The 15,582-nt window shown below is 58.1% G+C and overlaps 2 protein-coding genes across 2 annotated transcripts in view; one reads left to right on the top strand and one right to left on the bottom strand.

Moving 5' to 3' along the window:
* RSPH14 (radial spoke head 14 homolog) overlaps positions 1 to 15,582 on the bottom strand; it is a 112,628-nt gene that overhangs the window by 49,627 nt on the left and 47,419 nt on the right. The gene's annotated exons all lie outside the window — the stretch shown is intronic.
* GNAZ (G protein subunit alpha z) overlaps positions 1 to 15,582 on the top strand; it is a 45,792-nt gene that overhangs the window by 17,945 nt on the left and 12,265 nt on the right. The window contains exon 2 of the mRNA XM_031948956.1: positions 7,701 to 8,864. Within this exon, the coding sequence (XP_031804816.1) occupies positions 8,142 to 8,864 (723 nt within the window). The 5' untranslated portion in view covers positions 7,701 to 8,141. The remainder of the gene's footprint in view (positions 1 to 7,700; positions 8,865 to 15,582) is intronic.

The raw sequence follows: 15,582 nt of genomic DNA on the forward strand, positions 1-15,582 counted from the left end.
CCGGCCCTAGAGTTCTGTCCATCACGCCCTCTAGCTGCCCCGTTAGCCACAAAAGGGAGAACAGATTCAGAATGGTAACTAGTGAGAGCTTTTTAAAGATGGGGAAGATGTGGGAGTGGAGATGCAGCCAGTACACAAGAAGAGAGTGAAGATAAGTGAGAGGGTGGATATGACAGGGGAGGAAATCTGCTGGAGGAGATGGGACGGTGGGATCTTTTACACAAGTAGAGGGGTTGACTTTGGCAAGGAGAAGAGCTTCCTCTCCATGTTAGATAAAAGGGGAGATGGGCAGAGAATGTCTGGGTGGTCTGAGATGAAGAGAAGTGGGAGCTCTTGGTAAGCGCTCTCAGTTATCTGGGGCAAGAGGAGCCATGGGAAGCTTAAGACAGGATGAAAAGATTTGAAAAAGTTGTGGCAGATGAACAAAATAGTGAATTAGAGAGTTAGGAAAGGATTGCCTTTTCCAATTGTTGTTGTTGTTTGTCCCTCGTTCACGATGAGAACCAAGGCATCAGGAAAGTGATCCTATGACATATGTGAGCTGGATTTGAGTGATGGTTTGGGTCCCGATTGACTAAGTTTGAATGTAAACACCAATCATTTCTGCTTTGTCCAGAAACCCCGGGGGTCTTTCCCTCCCAGATTCATTCGTTCATTCACTTATTTATTTAGATTTTTATTTTTGAACTAGGTGAGATTCTTTGTTCCGATGGCTATCCAGCCTTAGGCACTGAATGGGTGTTGCCTCAGTCACACTGAGACCTGCTGGACACCTGAGTTTAACCAGGCCGATGCATGGCCATTACCCCCGGGGCCATCTCCATGCCCCTGATCTACATCTGGCCACTGGACCCAGATGGCTCAGGAGAGGAAAGTGAGGCAGGTGGCCTAGCACTGCTCTCCCTCATTCTCAATCCAGTTTACTTGCATGTCATGGTCTTCTTTGAGAATGAAAGACAAACAACCACAGCAACAACCTTTTCCAATAGATTTGTGATGGAAAGAACTGTCCACGTCCAAAGAGAGAACTATGGAGAATGAATGTGTACATCAAAGCGTGGTATTTTTACCTTTTTTTTTTAATGTTGTTGCTTGTTTTTTTCTTTGTTTTTTTCCCCTTTTGACCTGATTTTTCTTTTGCAACATGGCGAATATGGAAATACGGACACATGTTTAACCTATAATGAATTGCTCGCTGACTTGGGAGAAAAAATTGGAACACAAGACTTTGCAAAAGTGAATGTTGAAAACTATCTTTGCATCTTATTTGGAAAAATATAAAGCTATTATTTTAAAAACTGAAAAAGGATTGCCTTGCAGCAGTGAGGGCCCAGTTGAGATTATGGACCATAAATTTGTGATGGACTCAGCAGTTTCATGATTTTCCTCCTGCTTCATTCAGCAACGTTTATGTAGGAGTGCTCCAAACTGAAACTTGGCAGGGCAAGATCAGTGATATGAAAAAGGGGGAAAGGACTCGCAAGAAAAGAATGGGCAGAAGTAACTGGGTCACCAAGGGGTCCCGTCCCAACCCCTGACAGAGGTTACGGCCTCAAAAAGAATGGGGGGGGGCCGAGGACTGGAGCTCATGTTAAGGATGAAGAACGAGGTTTAAAGGTGCAAATAGCAACGGCTCGCAATCCGCTCCGATAATTTCAGGCAAGGGGCTCATTTGTGGGTGACGGCAAGATCGAGGGCATGTGACTGAGATGGTGAGAGAATCATGGGGGATGGCTAAGCCTGTGAGACCTGTGAGACCAAGGAGACCGAGGGAGCATCAGTGTGAGCTGAGATCCCCCCGTAGCCCTGAACCCACTAGGAAGGAAGGAGAGAGCGCTGTAGGTCCACAGACAAAGCTTTTCAGGTCCCAACTGAAAGGTGGGTGGGATCTGAGTGAGCCCCAAAGGAGGGGATGTTGCTGAGTGAGGGTGGCAGGGGGAGGGCCTGGGGCTGACTCTCCGGGGCAATGGGGCCCATGGAAGAGCCCGGCTCTCTCCTTGGAATAGCCCACAGAAGGCCTGGTCAGGAGAGAGCCGGCACACTCTCCCACTCTAGTTTTGGAGGCCAGTACCATTCCACAGATGAAGTAACTGAGGCTTGTTGCAAGTGTCTGACCAGGCCCAAGGCCGGGTCTCCCTTGAATCTCAACCCATCCTCTGCTACAGCCCAGCCCCTTCATTCCTCTGACGGGGATGCTGGGACAAGGCCGTAGCTGGAAGCCAGAGCTAGAATGGTCATAAGAGATCATGTTTTTACAGCTAAGAAAATGGAGACTCTTACTAGACGTTAGGTACCTGCCCTCTGGCTGATTTAGAACACAGGCTCTCCTCCACAGCCGCAGATTTCCGCCAGGCCTGTGTCTTGTGATGTCAGCGGAGCTGGCCCAGGGGGAGATAGTGGAGGGGATGGCACATCTGTCTGCTCTTTGCCCAAGGGTTCTGGTCTTGAGGGGCTTTTGCCCGGGTCCTGGGTTCCTCTTCTGCCTTGCTTGTCCCGCTCACAATCTACCATCCAAGGCCAGGTAAGTCCTCCCAAGGCTTCCTGGGACCTTCAGGAAAGGAACTGTGTGGTGAGAACAGGCTGAGGTGGGACTGTGAAGGACGAGAGCTGGACAAGCCAAGAGCTCCCCTGTAACGGCAAGAAATCAGGGGAGACTTCAAGGGAAGCCTCAGGACCTTGGACAGAGACTCAGGGGAGACCTCAAGGGAAGCCTCAGGACTTCAGATAGAGACCTCAAGGAAAGCTTCAAAACTTAGGACAGAGACTCAGGAGGAGATATCAAGGAAAGCCTCAGGACTCTCGGGCAGAGACTCAGGGGAGAGCTCAAGGGAAGCTTCAGGACTTGGGACAGAGACTTGGGAAGAACTGAAGGAAGCCTCAGGACTTCAGACAGAGACCTCAAGGAAAGCGTCAAAACTTGGGACAGAGACTCGGGGGAAGCTTCAGAACTTTGGACAGAGACTCAGGGGAGACCTCAAGGAAAACTTCAGGACCTTGGACAGAGACTCGGGAAGAACTCAAGGAAGCCTCAGGACTTCAGACAGAGACCTCAAGGAAAGTTTCAAAATTTGGGACAGAGACTCAGGGGAGACCTCAAGGGAAGTCTCAGGACTGCAGACAGCTTCAGGTGGGGAACTCTGGAAGCCAGGGGCAAAAGGTGCCCAGAAAAGATGGCAGGTGGGGGGGAGCAACAAACTATAATTATCCCTTCCACACTGGGAGTAGGAGGTTAGGGGTAAGGAACTCCTGCAAAATGGAAAATCTGTGTAAAAATGTTGGGCCCTCCCTTTGTACCGGAGAAGAAGTCTGAATGATTATGGTACTGACAGATAAAATATGTCGCTGTTATACAATACTGAACATATCAGTTTTTTGGGGTTTTTTTGGTTGTTTTTTGTTTTTTTGCTGAGACAGTTGGGGTTAAATGACTTGCCCAGGGTCACATAGCTAGGAAGTGTTAAGTGTCTGAGGCCAGATTTGAATTTAGGTCCTCCTGACTTCAGGGCTGGTGCTCTATCCACTGTGCTACCTAGCTGCCCTTGTACATATTTTATGCATTTCTGAGTTTCTAATGTTTTCCGTGTCGTCCGCCAGCCTTTGCTGTCATTTGTAGCTTCTGCAAAAGTCCCCAAGCTAGGTCTGAAGCTCAGAAAAGGATGGCAAAGAGACCCAACAGCCACGGTGCAGTGAAAATTGGAGCTGCTCAACAGGTCCATCCCCTGGAGAAATGATCCCCCCAGCCCAGGGATAACGTGCCCAAGAGACAGCAGGCCCAGTGAAAAGCAGAACCCAGCAGAGAGGATGGCATCATTCATGGCCCTGGCGCTTCTCAGCCATGGGAACTGCCCCAGCCAGAGTGTCCCAGGCCACCCGGGCTCCCTGCATCTCTGTGTCTTCTCTGTGCTCTCTGGCTGTAATGTTCCTTGCAGGTGTGCTCCCATGTCTATTTTTACATGATGCCCTCTCCAATGAGCAGGATAATTACCTTGGGAGTTTACTCCGTGTGGGCACAGGGAAATGTTTCCTTTTCACTTTATTCAGGTGGTTGTTAATTAAATATCTGAATATTTTGAATGAATCTATCCTCTGGCTGGCTGGTAAAAGTAAATATTGGTGAAGTGGGACTCAGGTGTTAAGGTTTTAAACAGCTACTGATTCATCAGGCGCTCCGTTTTGGGGTGTTAGGTGGCTACTGATTCATCAGATGCTCTGTTTGAGGGTGTTGGATGGCTACTGATTGGATGGCTCCATTTGGGGGTGTTGGATGGCTACTGATTCATCAGATGCTCCATTTGGGGGTGTTGGATGGCTACCGATTCATCAGATGCTCTGTTTGGGGGTGTTGGTTGGCTACCAATTCATCAGATGCTCCATTTGGGGGTGTTGGATGGCTACCAATTCATCATATGCTCCGTTTGGGGGTATTGGATGGCTACCGATTCATCAGACGCTCCATTTGGGGGTGTTGGATGGCTACTGATTGGATAGCTCCATTTGGGGGTGTTGGATGGCTACCAATTCATCAGATGCTCCATTTGGGGGTGTTGGATGGCTACTGATTGGATGGCTCTGTTTGGGGATGTTGGATGGCTACTGATTCATCAGATGCTCCATTTGGGGGTGTCGGATGGTTACCGATTCGATGGCTCCATTTGGGGGTGTTAGATGGCTACCAATTCATCAGATGCTCCATTTGGGGGTGTTAGATGGCTACCAATTCATCAGATGCTCCATTTGGGGGTATTGGATGGTTACTAATTGGATGGCTCCATTTGGGGGTGTTGGATGGCTGCTACCCGATTCATCAGATGCTCTGTTTGGGGGTGTTGGATGGCTACCGATTCATCAGACACTCCATTTGGGGGTGTTGGATGGCTACCGATTCATCAGATGCTCCGTTTGGGGGTGTAGGATAGTTACTGATTGGATGGCTCCATTTGGGAGTGTTAGATTTGGGGGGTTGGATGGCTACGATTCATCAGATGCTCGTTTGGGGGTTGGATGTTACGCTACCGATTCATCAGATGCTCTGTTTGGGGGTGTTGGATGGCTACCAATTCATCAGATGCTCCATTTGGGGGAGCTGTATGGCTACTGATTCATCAGATGCTCTGTTTGGGGGTGTTGGATGGTTACTGATTGGATGGCTCCATTTGGGAGTGTTGGATGGCTACCGATTCATCAGATGCTCTGTTTGGGGATGTTGGATGGCTACCGATTCATCAGACGCTCCATTTGGGGGAGTTGGATGGCTACTGATTCATCAGATGCTCTGTTTGGGGGTATTGGATGGTTACTGATTGGATGGCTCCATTTGGGAGTGTTGGATGGCTACCAATTCATCAGATGCTCCGTTTGGGGGTGTTGGATGGCTACTGATTGGATGACTCCCTTTGGGGGTGTTGGATGGCTACTGATTGGATGGCTCCGTTTGGGGATGTTGGATGGCTACCGATTCATCAGACGCTCCATCTGGGGGTGTTAGATGGCTACTGATTCATCATTTGGCTCCATTTGGGGGTATATGTCCCAAAGGCCGAAGGGGCTTATATCTTATCTTACCCAGGGCCCACACTGTCCAGTGCTCTCCATGCTTACTAACATTTGGGGCACTGGAGAGGACGTTGCTCAGCAATCCCCAAACATGTCCTCTGTTTTCCTTTCTCCAGGCCTTTTCTTGGGCCTCTGCCACCTGGAGGCCCCTTCCTCTTCAGGATGAGATGTTACAAACCCCCAAGGGCCATCTGGCCTCTGCTTGAAGCCTCCAGTGAAAGGCCCCCACTTCCCGATGGCCTGCCCTGGCGTGGCTCCCATCGTTGGGCCTTGATGAAGCCTCTCCTTGCCTCCTTCTTTTCTCTAAGGCCATTTTAAAGGGGAGCCCTCCTGAGTTTTCTCCTTTCCATTGATTCAGCATCTAAGCCGTCCTCCTCGTGACACTTTTCAGCTGCTCCGGGTCTTTCCTCAGATATGCTGCTCAGTCCTGCAGATGGCGTCTGGCCAGAGCAGAGGCTAGTGGGACGCTGGTCCTGGTGGAACGCTGGTCCTGGCCCCTGCTTCTCCCATGAGCCTCTTGCCTACCAGACTCCATTGTGACAGATACTGTACTACAAGCCCCGGCTCCCTCAGACCAGCTTCCCTCTCTTGGACTTTGCTGCTTTTCAGAACCCATGTAAGATTTTGCCTTAAATTCTGCCCCTCCAAGTAAACTGGCCCGTCTTCAGCCCTCTGAGAAGCCTCTCTGAGCATTTATAGCAGAGATTGGCACTCCTTATTTTACCAAGAGTTAATTTGTGGGGGCAGCTAGGGGGCGCAGGGGATGGAGCCCAGCCCAGAAGTCAGGAGGACCTGAGTTCAAATCTGGTCTCAGACACTTAACACTTCCCTGGTGTGTGACCCTGGGCAGGTCACTTAACCCCAACTGCCTCAGGGAAAACCAACCAAACAAATAAACAAACTTTGTCTTTCTCTCTAGCTCTAAAGGAAGCCATATTTCTGGACTCCCCATAGACCCCGCTCAGGGAACATGACATGCTGCTGTCTGGGTCGGGAGATACTGGGAGGGGGGGGGGGGAGTCTGAAGGCCCCAGGCAGCTCGGATACCAGCATTTGAACCGAACTCTGAACCTTGAGGCTGCTCCGCTATAAAATAAGGCAGAAACGGCATCCCCCCATCATCTGTCACGCTTGTCCCCTCCTCCCGGAGCCCCAGCACGGCCTGGACACTCGCTCTCCCTGGCCCAGCCTTCATCCCCTTTCCAAACCCCGCCTGGGCCCAGCCCAGAGCCCTGCATAGCTAACACACTTTGGAGGCAATGAGTGAATCGGCCTTCGGGGCTGAGCCCCCTCCAGAGTCCATGGCCAGTCCCCCCTCGAAGATTCCCAGAGTGCTCTGCTTTGTGCCCCCTCAGTGGCTTCCCAGTATCGCCCCTTTGGGCCCATGGTCACCCACCCAGTAGCCGGGGTCTCTATCCCCAGCGCTTGCCTTATAACTGAGAACCTTGTTGGGCTTGAACGTCCCATAGGATCTCTGCAAACTGAAGCGTCCGACAGGAACCTCCGCCACAGCCAGGGCCCTGCCCTCCAAGGATCACAGGGCCACGGGGAGCGGGGCCCCCAGGCCCAGGGATCTAATCTCCCCATGCTGGAGGTGGGGCCCAGGCCCTCAGTGGCGTTCCCAACTGAATCCAGCCAAGGAAGGAAAAGGGAGGGGGTGGGCGATGGGGCCGCAGGCAGGTTCGGCTCCATGGCTCTGGCTTCCCACAAGGGATCCTGGGCCCACACAAGCCTAGGGTGGGGCCCAACTGGACCCCCGGGCCAAGAGCAGGGCGGAGGAAGGTGGGCTGGGCGGAGGCAGGCCAAGGACAAAGCCGTCCTCTGCTCCGGGCAGACCGGTCAGAACAGGGCTGGGCGGGCCAGCAGCTGGCTCCGAGAGTGAATTGGGACACGGCACTGTTTGTTTTCCTGTGGCTTTGGATAAACAGCCACAGCCACTGGGAAGGAAAGGGCATCGGATTTCCCATTGTTCCGGGCCGGAGCCCTCACCTGCACCCGTGTTTCCCCCGGGCTTCGGGCTCGGAAAGCGCCTCCCTTTGCTCATCATGGCAGCGTGGGGGATTGCGGGGGGGACACAGAGGGAGGCAGGTGGTCAGGGAGGGAGGGCCCTACCCCCGGTCTCACTGCTCCTTTCCTCTGTTTGCCAGGTGGGAGACAAGGATGCCCAGATCTGACATGGAAGCGTCTCAGCTAGGAGGACCCCAGAGGGTGCTGTAGCAGCCAGTGCAGTGACAGGTGGGCGGACCAGGCCGGGCAGCTCCTCCCCTTGGGCCGGGGACCATGATGCAGAAGAGGAAGGGGGTCCTGGGAGGTCAGGCCAAGCTGCGGAGAAAGCAGGCTTTGCCCTAGAGGGGCCGCACCACCGTTTCTCCCAGGGGCCGGGGAGCGCCATGAGAGGCCGGGAACCAGCGGTCCATCTGTGGCTGCCCGTCCGCGGGTCTTCCCCCCCTTGCCGGGACTGAGCCGGCTGGCACCGATCTTGTGTCCCCTCCCCTGGGGCGCGCCCGGCCCGCGGCCTCACAGCTTCCACCGCCTGCCGCGTGCCCGCCTCAGCTTCCCGCCCTCAGCCAGCCACCCACTGCTGTACCATGGGATGTCGGCAAAGCTCGGAGGATAAAGAGGCAGCTCGGCGGTCCAGGAGGATTGACCGCCACCTGCGCTCGGAGAGCCAGCGCCAGCGCCGCGAGATCAAGCTGCTGCTCCTGGGCACCAGCAACTCAGGCAAGAGCACCATCGTCAAGCAGATGAAGATCATCCACAGTGGGGGCTTCAACCTGGAGGCCTGCAAGGAGTACAAGCCCCTGATCGTCTACAACGCCATCGACTCGCTCACGCGCATCATCCGCGCGCTGGCCGCTCTCAAGATCGAGTTCCACAACCCCGACCGCGCCTATGACGCCGTGCAGCTCTTTGCGCTGACAGGCCCGGCCGAGAGCAGGGGTGAGATCACCCCCGAGCTGCTGGGGGTCATGAAGCGGCTCTGGGCGGACCCCGGGGTGCAGCAGTGCTTCTGCCGCTCCAGCGAGTACCACCTGGAGGACAATGCGGCCTACTACCTGAACGACCTGGAGCGCATCGCCGCACTGGACTACATCCCCACCGTGGAGGACATCCTGCGCTCACGTGACATGACCACCGGCATTGTGGAGAACAAGTTCACCTTCAAGGAGCTGACCTTCAAAATGGTGGACGTGGGGGGGCAGAGGTCAGAGCGCAAAAAATGGATTCACTGTTTCGAGGGTGTGACAGCAATAATCTTCTGCGTGGAGCTGAGCGGCTACGACCTGAAGCTCTACGAGGATAACCAGACGGTGAGTAGGGCGCGCCTTTCCCATGGCCCAGGCCGCCCCCCACAGCATGGCCCCCACTGCACAGCCTCCACAGTGCGGCCCCCATGATGCAGCCCCCACAGTGCGGCCCCCACAGCACGGCCCCCACAGTGTGGCCCCCACAGTGCGGCCCCCATGATGCGGCCCCCACTGCACAGCCCCCACAGCATGGCCCTCACAGTATGACCCCCACGGTGCGGCCCCCATGATGCGGCCCCCATGATGCAGCCCCCACAGCACGGCCCTCACAGTGCGGCCCCCACAGTGCAGCCCCCATGATGCAGCCCCCACAGCGCAGTCCCCACAGCACAGCCCCCACGGTGCGGCTCCCACGGCACGGCCCCCACGGCGCAGCCCCCACAGCGCGGCCCCCACAGCGCGGCCCCCATGGTGCGGCCCCCATGATGCAGCCCCCACTGCACAGCCCCCACAGCACGGCCCCCACAGTGCGGCCCCCATGATGTGGACCTCACACATGTCCCCCCAGCACATGGCGCCCACCACGGGCTGCTTCTGCCCCAGCACCTTCTTCTGAGACTCCTGGCATCCTGGGGGAAGAGGCGGGCCCCGGGCCTGAGTGGGGCAGAGGAGGGCGGCTCCGTGAATCTCCTTAGCACAGGGTTCCCTCGGCTTTACGTTCCTATCTGTCCTCTGGGAAAAGGTCCAGGATACAGCCCCAGAGATGGGCCCCGGGAGAGAGCGGGTCCCCAAAAGCCCAACCATGGAGGAGGACTCAGGAGCTGGAGGAGTCCCAGAAGTTTCTGCAAGGCCGGACAGGGCTAAGGGGGCCACGGGGTGGGCCGAGGCCTGCCTTCCTCCTCCAGCCCTGACTTTCTGGTCACTCCAGGTTAGGGAGCAGGCCCTAGGCTGGAAGACGATCAGGACCAAGGCCAGCGCTCGCCCTGCACATGAGGGGGCTGGAACCAAGGGGGACATCATGGTTCCTCCATGGCAAAGCCATGGACTCAAACTGGGTCCCGGGGCACCAGTGCAGGGCAGTGCCCTCCCCTCCCCCGGCGTCAGGGAGCCTAGGGGATCGAGGGAATGTCCTGAACCCGTGTTGGGGCAGCTTCACCAGGTGGCCTCCACATGCCAACCCTGAGAGGAAGGGCCAACGTTCAGAGGCCTTCCTGAGCACTGGGGGAGGGGAACCGTCCCAGGGGCGGGGGGGGCCAGGCGAAAACTCGGGCAGGTGACTCTGATAATTACATCACAAGTCCGTTAGAGAAGGCGCAACGTGTTCTGAACTAGGGGGAGGGGGGGCTGCCTGGGGGGCACAAAGGAAGCCGTGTTCTGTTACCGCCGCCTTTTAGTCATGTCTCAGTTACTCAGCTCATCACGACCCCCTTGGGGTTTTCTTGGCAGAGATACTGGAACGTTTGGCCATTTCCTTCTCCGACTCATTTCACAAATGGGGGAAACTGAGGTAAATGGGGTTAAGTGACTCACCTGGGGCCAGACGCTAGGAAGTATCTGAGGCCAGATTTGAACTCCTGACTCCACCCAGGCACTCTATCCCACTGTGTCACCTGGCTACCCCCCTATCCCCACTTTACAACTCGAAAACTGAGGCCAGAAAGGGATGGGAGATGCAGCCCAGCTGAGGACATGCACTTAATATGGGTCAGCGCCAGGACCGCCGCCAAATTCAGGGCTTTCCGCCACCACCCAGGGCTCTTTATTCACAGTCTAGCTGGGCAATGCTGGGCAAAATGGTCAGGAGCCAGCCTATGGAAAGAGCCCCCTCCCCTAGGATTCTGGGGCCCCGGTCCCCACTCCCTCCCGTCTCCAACACTTCCTTCCAAGAGCCTTCTTTGGGTGTAGGTGTGGGTGTAGGCACAGGTGTTAAGTGCAGGTGTAGGCACAGGTAAAGGTGTGGGTGTAGGCACAGGTGTGGACACAGGTGTAAATGCAGGTATAGATGTTGGTGTGGGTGCAGGTGTAAGTGCAGGTGTAGGCGCAGGTATAGATGTGGATATAGGTGCAGGTGTAAGTGCAGGCAGGTATAAGCATAGGTGTAGGTACAGGTATAGGGACAGGTGTAGGTGCAGGTATAGGTGTGGGTATAAGTACAGGTGTAGGCACAGGTACATGTGGCTGTGCAGGTATATGTTGTGGGGGAGCTGCTGTGTATGAGTCTAAATGTGTGCATCCGCGTGTGTGAGTTCGGACGTGTACATAAGGACACGTGCATCTCCTGCCTCCTGGTCACCCACCCAAGATGGTCCTGGGGCCTTCTATGGGGGACTCCCTCCCGCGCTGAGCACCTTTGGGCAGGGCAGGACGGGCGGCTGTGCCAGGAGAGAGGCTGGGCTGGGGTCAGAGCTGGGGGGGGGGAACCGGGGTGTTATGGGCCAGAACTTGCAACAAGGTGCTGAGTCAGAGGAATTGACCTGGGGCATAACAGTCTCTAGCTCAGTCCATGTACTTAGTGCTTACTAGAGTTCCACAAGATTCCACCTCCCATGGGGTGATTAGAATAGAGCATATGAGCCGGGACAGACTCAGCCAGAGACATTCACATCCCACCTCCACGGTGGCTGGCCTGGCCCCCGGCTTCCCCCACTGAGACCAAGGCCCGTCTGAGCCACAGACAGACTTGGAGGGGCCAGGGTCGGACTTGGAGGGGACTCGGAGACAGACTCGGAGGGGGCACAGAGGGCTGGAGGCCGGAGCACAAGCCCTCGGACTGAGACAGACAGACTCCCTGTTGGCGGGTCCTCCTGCCTCTCCCACAGGCACCAGAAAGCCTCCAGAAAGCTGGCCTGGGCCCCAGGCAGGGCTTTGGGGCTTCATCCCCGGCTACACTCATGGGGATGACTCTGCGGAAACAAAGTCTGGTTCCGAGACCTCCAGGAAGCCAGCCAGGACACCACACCTCCTGGGTGACCTTTGGGGAGCCCTGCCTCCCCCCACTGGGGCTCAACACCCTCCCCCCACCCAGCGGCACGTCTGGCAGGGGGCAGAGAGCCAGGGGCAGCCACCAGGAGGCCGTGCCCTCTGGGTCCCAGCGATGCCATGACTTCCGAGGCCCGAGACAGAACCTCCCCCCAGGGACCGGGCAGGTGCGGGAGCGGCGTCTGGCCCAGAGACCTCCCCCTGCGTCAGTGCTCAGGGAGGAAGAGGAGCCTGGGAGTCCCCAGGCACAAAGCACCATGAAGATCGAGGCTACTGCCGAAGCCTCTCCGGGTGAGAAAAAGGCAGTTAAGGGACTAGGAAGAAAGTGGGGTCTTGGACCCGATGGGTGCGTTTGGGGGAAGAGCCCCATCAGACCGAGACCCCGGGAGGAGTGGCCCACAGAAGGACAGCAGAGGCTCTGGAGAAGCCTGGGTTGATGCCCACCCGTCCTTTCCATGATGACCCGGGCCTGTCCCCAGGGAGGATCCCTTCCCACAGCCCATCTCATGAGGCACCGGGTGGAGAGCTGCCGGCCCCAGGCTCTCAGAGATGGGCCCCCAAGGGCTCCCCTTCCTGCCCCTTCCTGAAGCGGGCTCCCCCAGAGAGAACGTCTCTGAATTCACACTAGCCTGTGAGGGACACATCGGAGACAACCAGGGGGGCCGCTGGAGCCCCGCCAGCCCCGGTCAGGGGATCACGGGCAGAGGCAGAGACGTGCCCAGCGAGACGCCGGCAGAGGCCCGAGCAGGGGCAGGAGGGAGGCCGGGGCGGGGGTGATGGCAGGAGCCGGCCCCGGGGTCACAAGACTGCTATAAGTCCCGTTTGAACTCCCAGACTTTCCCACTGTTCACTGGGGGCAGCGCCGGGGGCAGGACTGACGAAGCGCCACAACTACGACGCCGCATCCCGGGGGGCATCCGGACCCAGAGCCACCCGACGGCAGCACTCTGGGCAGCTGGGGTGCCCCCCACCGGCTCCCGGAGGGCGGGGCCCGGGGCCTGAGACAGTCGGGACTGGCCATGGTTGCCTGGGTTTGAAAAGGAGCCGAGCTGGGGAGTCTCACGGATTCCCTTTTGCATGTGTTCTCTTCAGGCGCCCTGGAGGCTGCAGCCCAGGATAGGGGGGCGCCCCAGAGGCCGAGACACGGGGGAGAGGGAGCCGAGCTTGGGGCTAGAAGCCCACAAGCTCACACAGTCCTGGTCCAGCTGCCAGCAGCAACTTTTGGGGGCCAGCCCCTCCCTCCAAGCTCTCCCAAGGGCTGCCTCCGCTCCGCCGCAAGCCTCCGGCCTGGGCTTCCTGGGTGCTGATCATGAGAAGGCCCCGATGATCCTCCCTGGAGGAGAGACCTGGGCCCAGGGCGCTCAAGAAGTCTGGTTCTAATGAGAGAGACCAACGTGGGGAGAGCCGGGCTCAGGTAAGGGGAGCTGGTTGGGAACCACCGTGGAACCTCCTGATGGCACCTCCAGAAGCCGGCCAGAGCCGGCTGGATCCTGGTTCCTGAAAACAGGAGCGGGAGGGGGGAGCACTGGGGAAGATGGCGAGCAGGGAGGGGCCGACTACAGCGGCCAGGAACTCCCTGCCCATGCTGGGGCCACCTCTTGTCCTGCAGGGGCATGGGGGGAAGGTCTGGCCCATGCTTCTTCCCTTGGCTTGGGCCTGGCCCACCCTGGCCCTGCCCCCTGCCCACCCCAGACATGTCCTCTCTAACCCACAACCCCCTTTAGTGGCCTGGCCCTGTGTGACACACACACACACGGCACCATGTGGCCAGAGCAGCTCCATTTGATCTCGGCGGCCTCAGAAACCACCTGCTCAGTCGGAGCTGCAAGCTGGGCGACCCTCTGCCACCTGCCTGCCCTGACTGCAGCTGTGTTTAGACCAAATACCTACCCAAGGTGTCCTGCCCAGCCCTGGCTGTCCCAAAGTGTCCTACCCGGCCCCGGCTGTCCCCAAGGTGTCCTGCCCAGCCCTGGCTGTCCCAAAGTGCCCTGCCCGGCCCCAGCTGTCCCCAAAGTGTCCTGCCTGGCCCCGACTGTCCCCAGGGTGTCCTGCCTGGCCCTGGCTGTCCCAAAGTGTCCTGCCCGGCCCCGGCTGTCCCAAGATGCCCTGTCTGACCCCAGCTGTACCCCGTGTGCCCTGCCCAGCCCCGGCTGTCCCAAAGGGGCCCTGCCCGGCCTTGGATGACTCATGTATTAGCTGTCTGCCCACATCACGTCATGTCTGGTCTGCGCTCAGTCTCCTGCCGCACCACCAGCCTGCCCCGACCCCCTGCCGTCTGACCTCAGCTGCCCACCTGACCCCAGCTCTCTCCCATAGAGGGTCTTCCGGGCCCAGATCCTCCAGGGCTTTTGCCCATGTCCCCCCCCCCCCCATGCTGCTTTCCCAGGAGGAGCAGCCTCTGGCCGCCAGGAGGACTCTGGGGATGTATGCAGGCTCGGGGTGATCCCTGGCGGGGCCTCAGGTCCCCTAGTTGAGCACATCCCCTCACTCGCTCTCTCCAGGCCCCAGAGCCGCAGGGTCCCCGTCCCCTCCAACAGTGGCCCGGCCCAGGCCCCCACTCGCTCACCAAGTAGGAGAACCCGGACCTGAATCTGAATTTCTCTGCCTTCCACTCAAGGGCAGAAACTTGACCTTGGGCCCCAGCTTAGTCACTCAGGGCTCAGTTTCCTCCTCTGCCAGGGCCTGTCCCCCGAGAAGTGATGAGCCGGAGAGCCAAGCCAAAGGAGTGCCCGGTGTGGGGTCCCTGCGGGCGCGCTGCAGCCAGTGTCTCAGCCCAGCCCCTCTGCCTCTTAAGGAGCCGAGGAAAAAGTGGCCGCCTGGACCAATGCCAGCAAGCCGCCCTCTGCCGGCTGCTCGCCGTCTCCGGGTCGTCTGGGACCCGGGATTTTCCCACAGCCCCTCCCTCAGACCAAGACCCCGGCAGAAGTGGGGCCAGTCCCAGCTCGGCTGGGCCTCACAAAGCCGCCTCTGTGGGCCACGGGAGGATGCAGGAGAGGACGGGCCAGGAAAGCGGGGACCGCTGGCCCAGGGAAACACGGGCGGGAGCAGCTGCTTCCAGGGCACCTCAATGGCCACTATTTACCCAAACACAGTATTTGGCACAATCCCCACAAGCTCCGCAGGAAGGAGACGCCCCATTTGATGGCTCAGGAAGCCACGGGAGTGGCAGGGCCACCGGACCCACCTCCACTTGGGGGTCAGAGTGACCTGCCACCTACGGCCGAGCTGCCCGGCCCCACGGGGCCGTCCCCAACGTGAGCCTCGGCCTGCCCGGCCCAGATGACAGGGGATGCTGAACGAGCCGCCCTCACGGGTCCCTGAAGTCACAGACGAGGAAATGGGCTGGCGTGGTCTGGCCCAGAGAGGGCCTCTCGGCGCCCCGTGCCCTGCAGGGCCTGGGCAGGAAGCAGAGGGCAGCCGGCGGTCCTAGTGGGGGTCATCTGAGGGTGCTCCTTCACTTTGAGGGTCTCCTTCTCCTCGGCGGGGGACCTTCCACTCGGCCCTCCCTTCCCCAAAGGAAACAGCGACCCAGAATGCGTGGTCCGGCCCCAGAAAGGAGCCAGGGATAAGGGAGGAGACGTGACCAAGACCAAGAGAAGGCAAAGTCCCCAGCAGGAGACTGGTGGGGGATAATGGGGGAGGGCCAGGGCGCAGACCAGGCCGGAGAATCTCTCAGGGATGACGGGTCAGTGGCTCAGCCAATTACCCACAAGGACCAAGACGACCACCTAACCCCCGCTGAATGGTTCCAAGCGGTTCCCTGCCCTCACCAGTGCACCTGCCAAGCTAACAGAGCATGTTA

The sequence above is a fragment of the Sarcophilus harrisii genome, chromosome 1 (assembly GCF_902635505.1).
Source record: "Sarcophilus harrisii chromosome 1, mSarHar1.11, whole genome shotgun sequence".
NCBI classification, from domain to species: domain Eukaryota; kingdom Metazoa; phylum Chordata; class Mammalia; order Dasyuromorphia; family Dasyuridae; genus Sarcophilus; species Sarcophilus harrisii.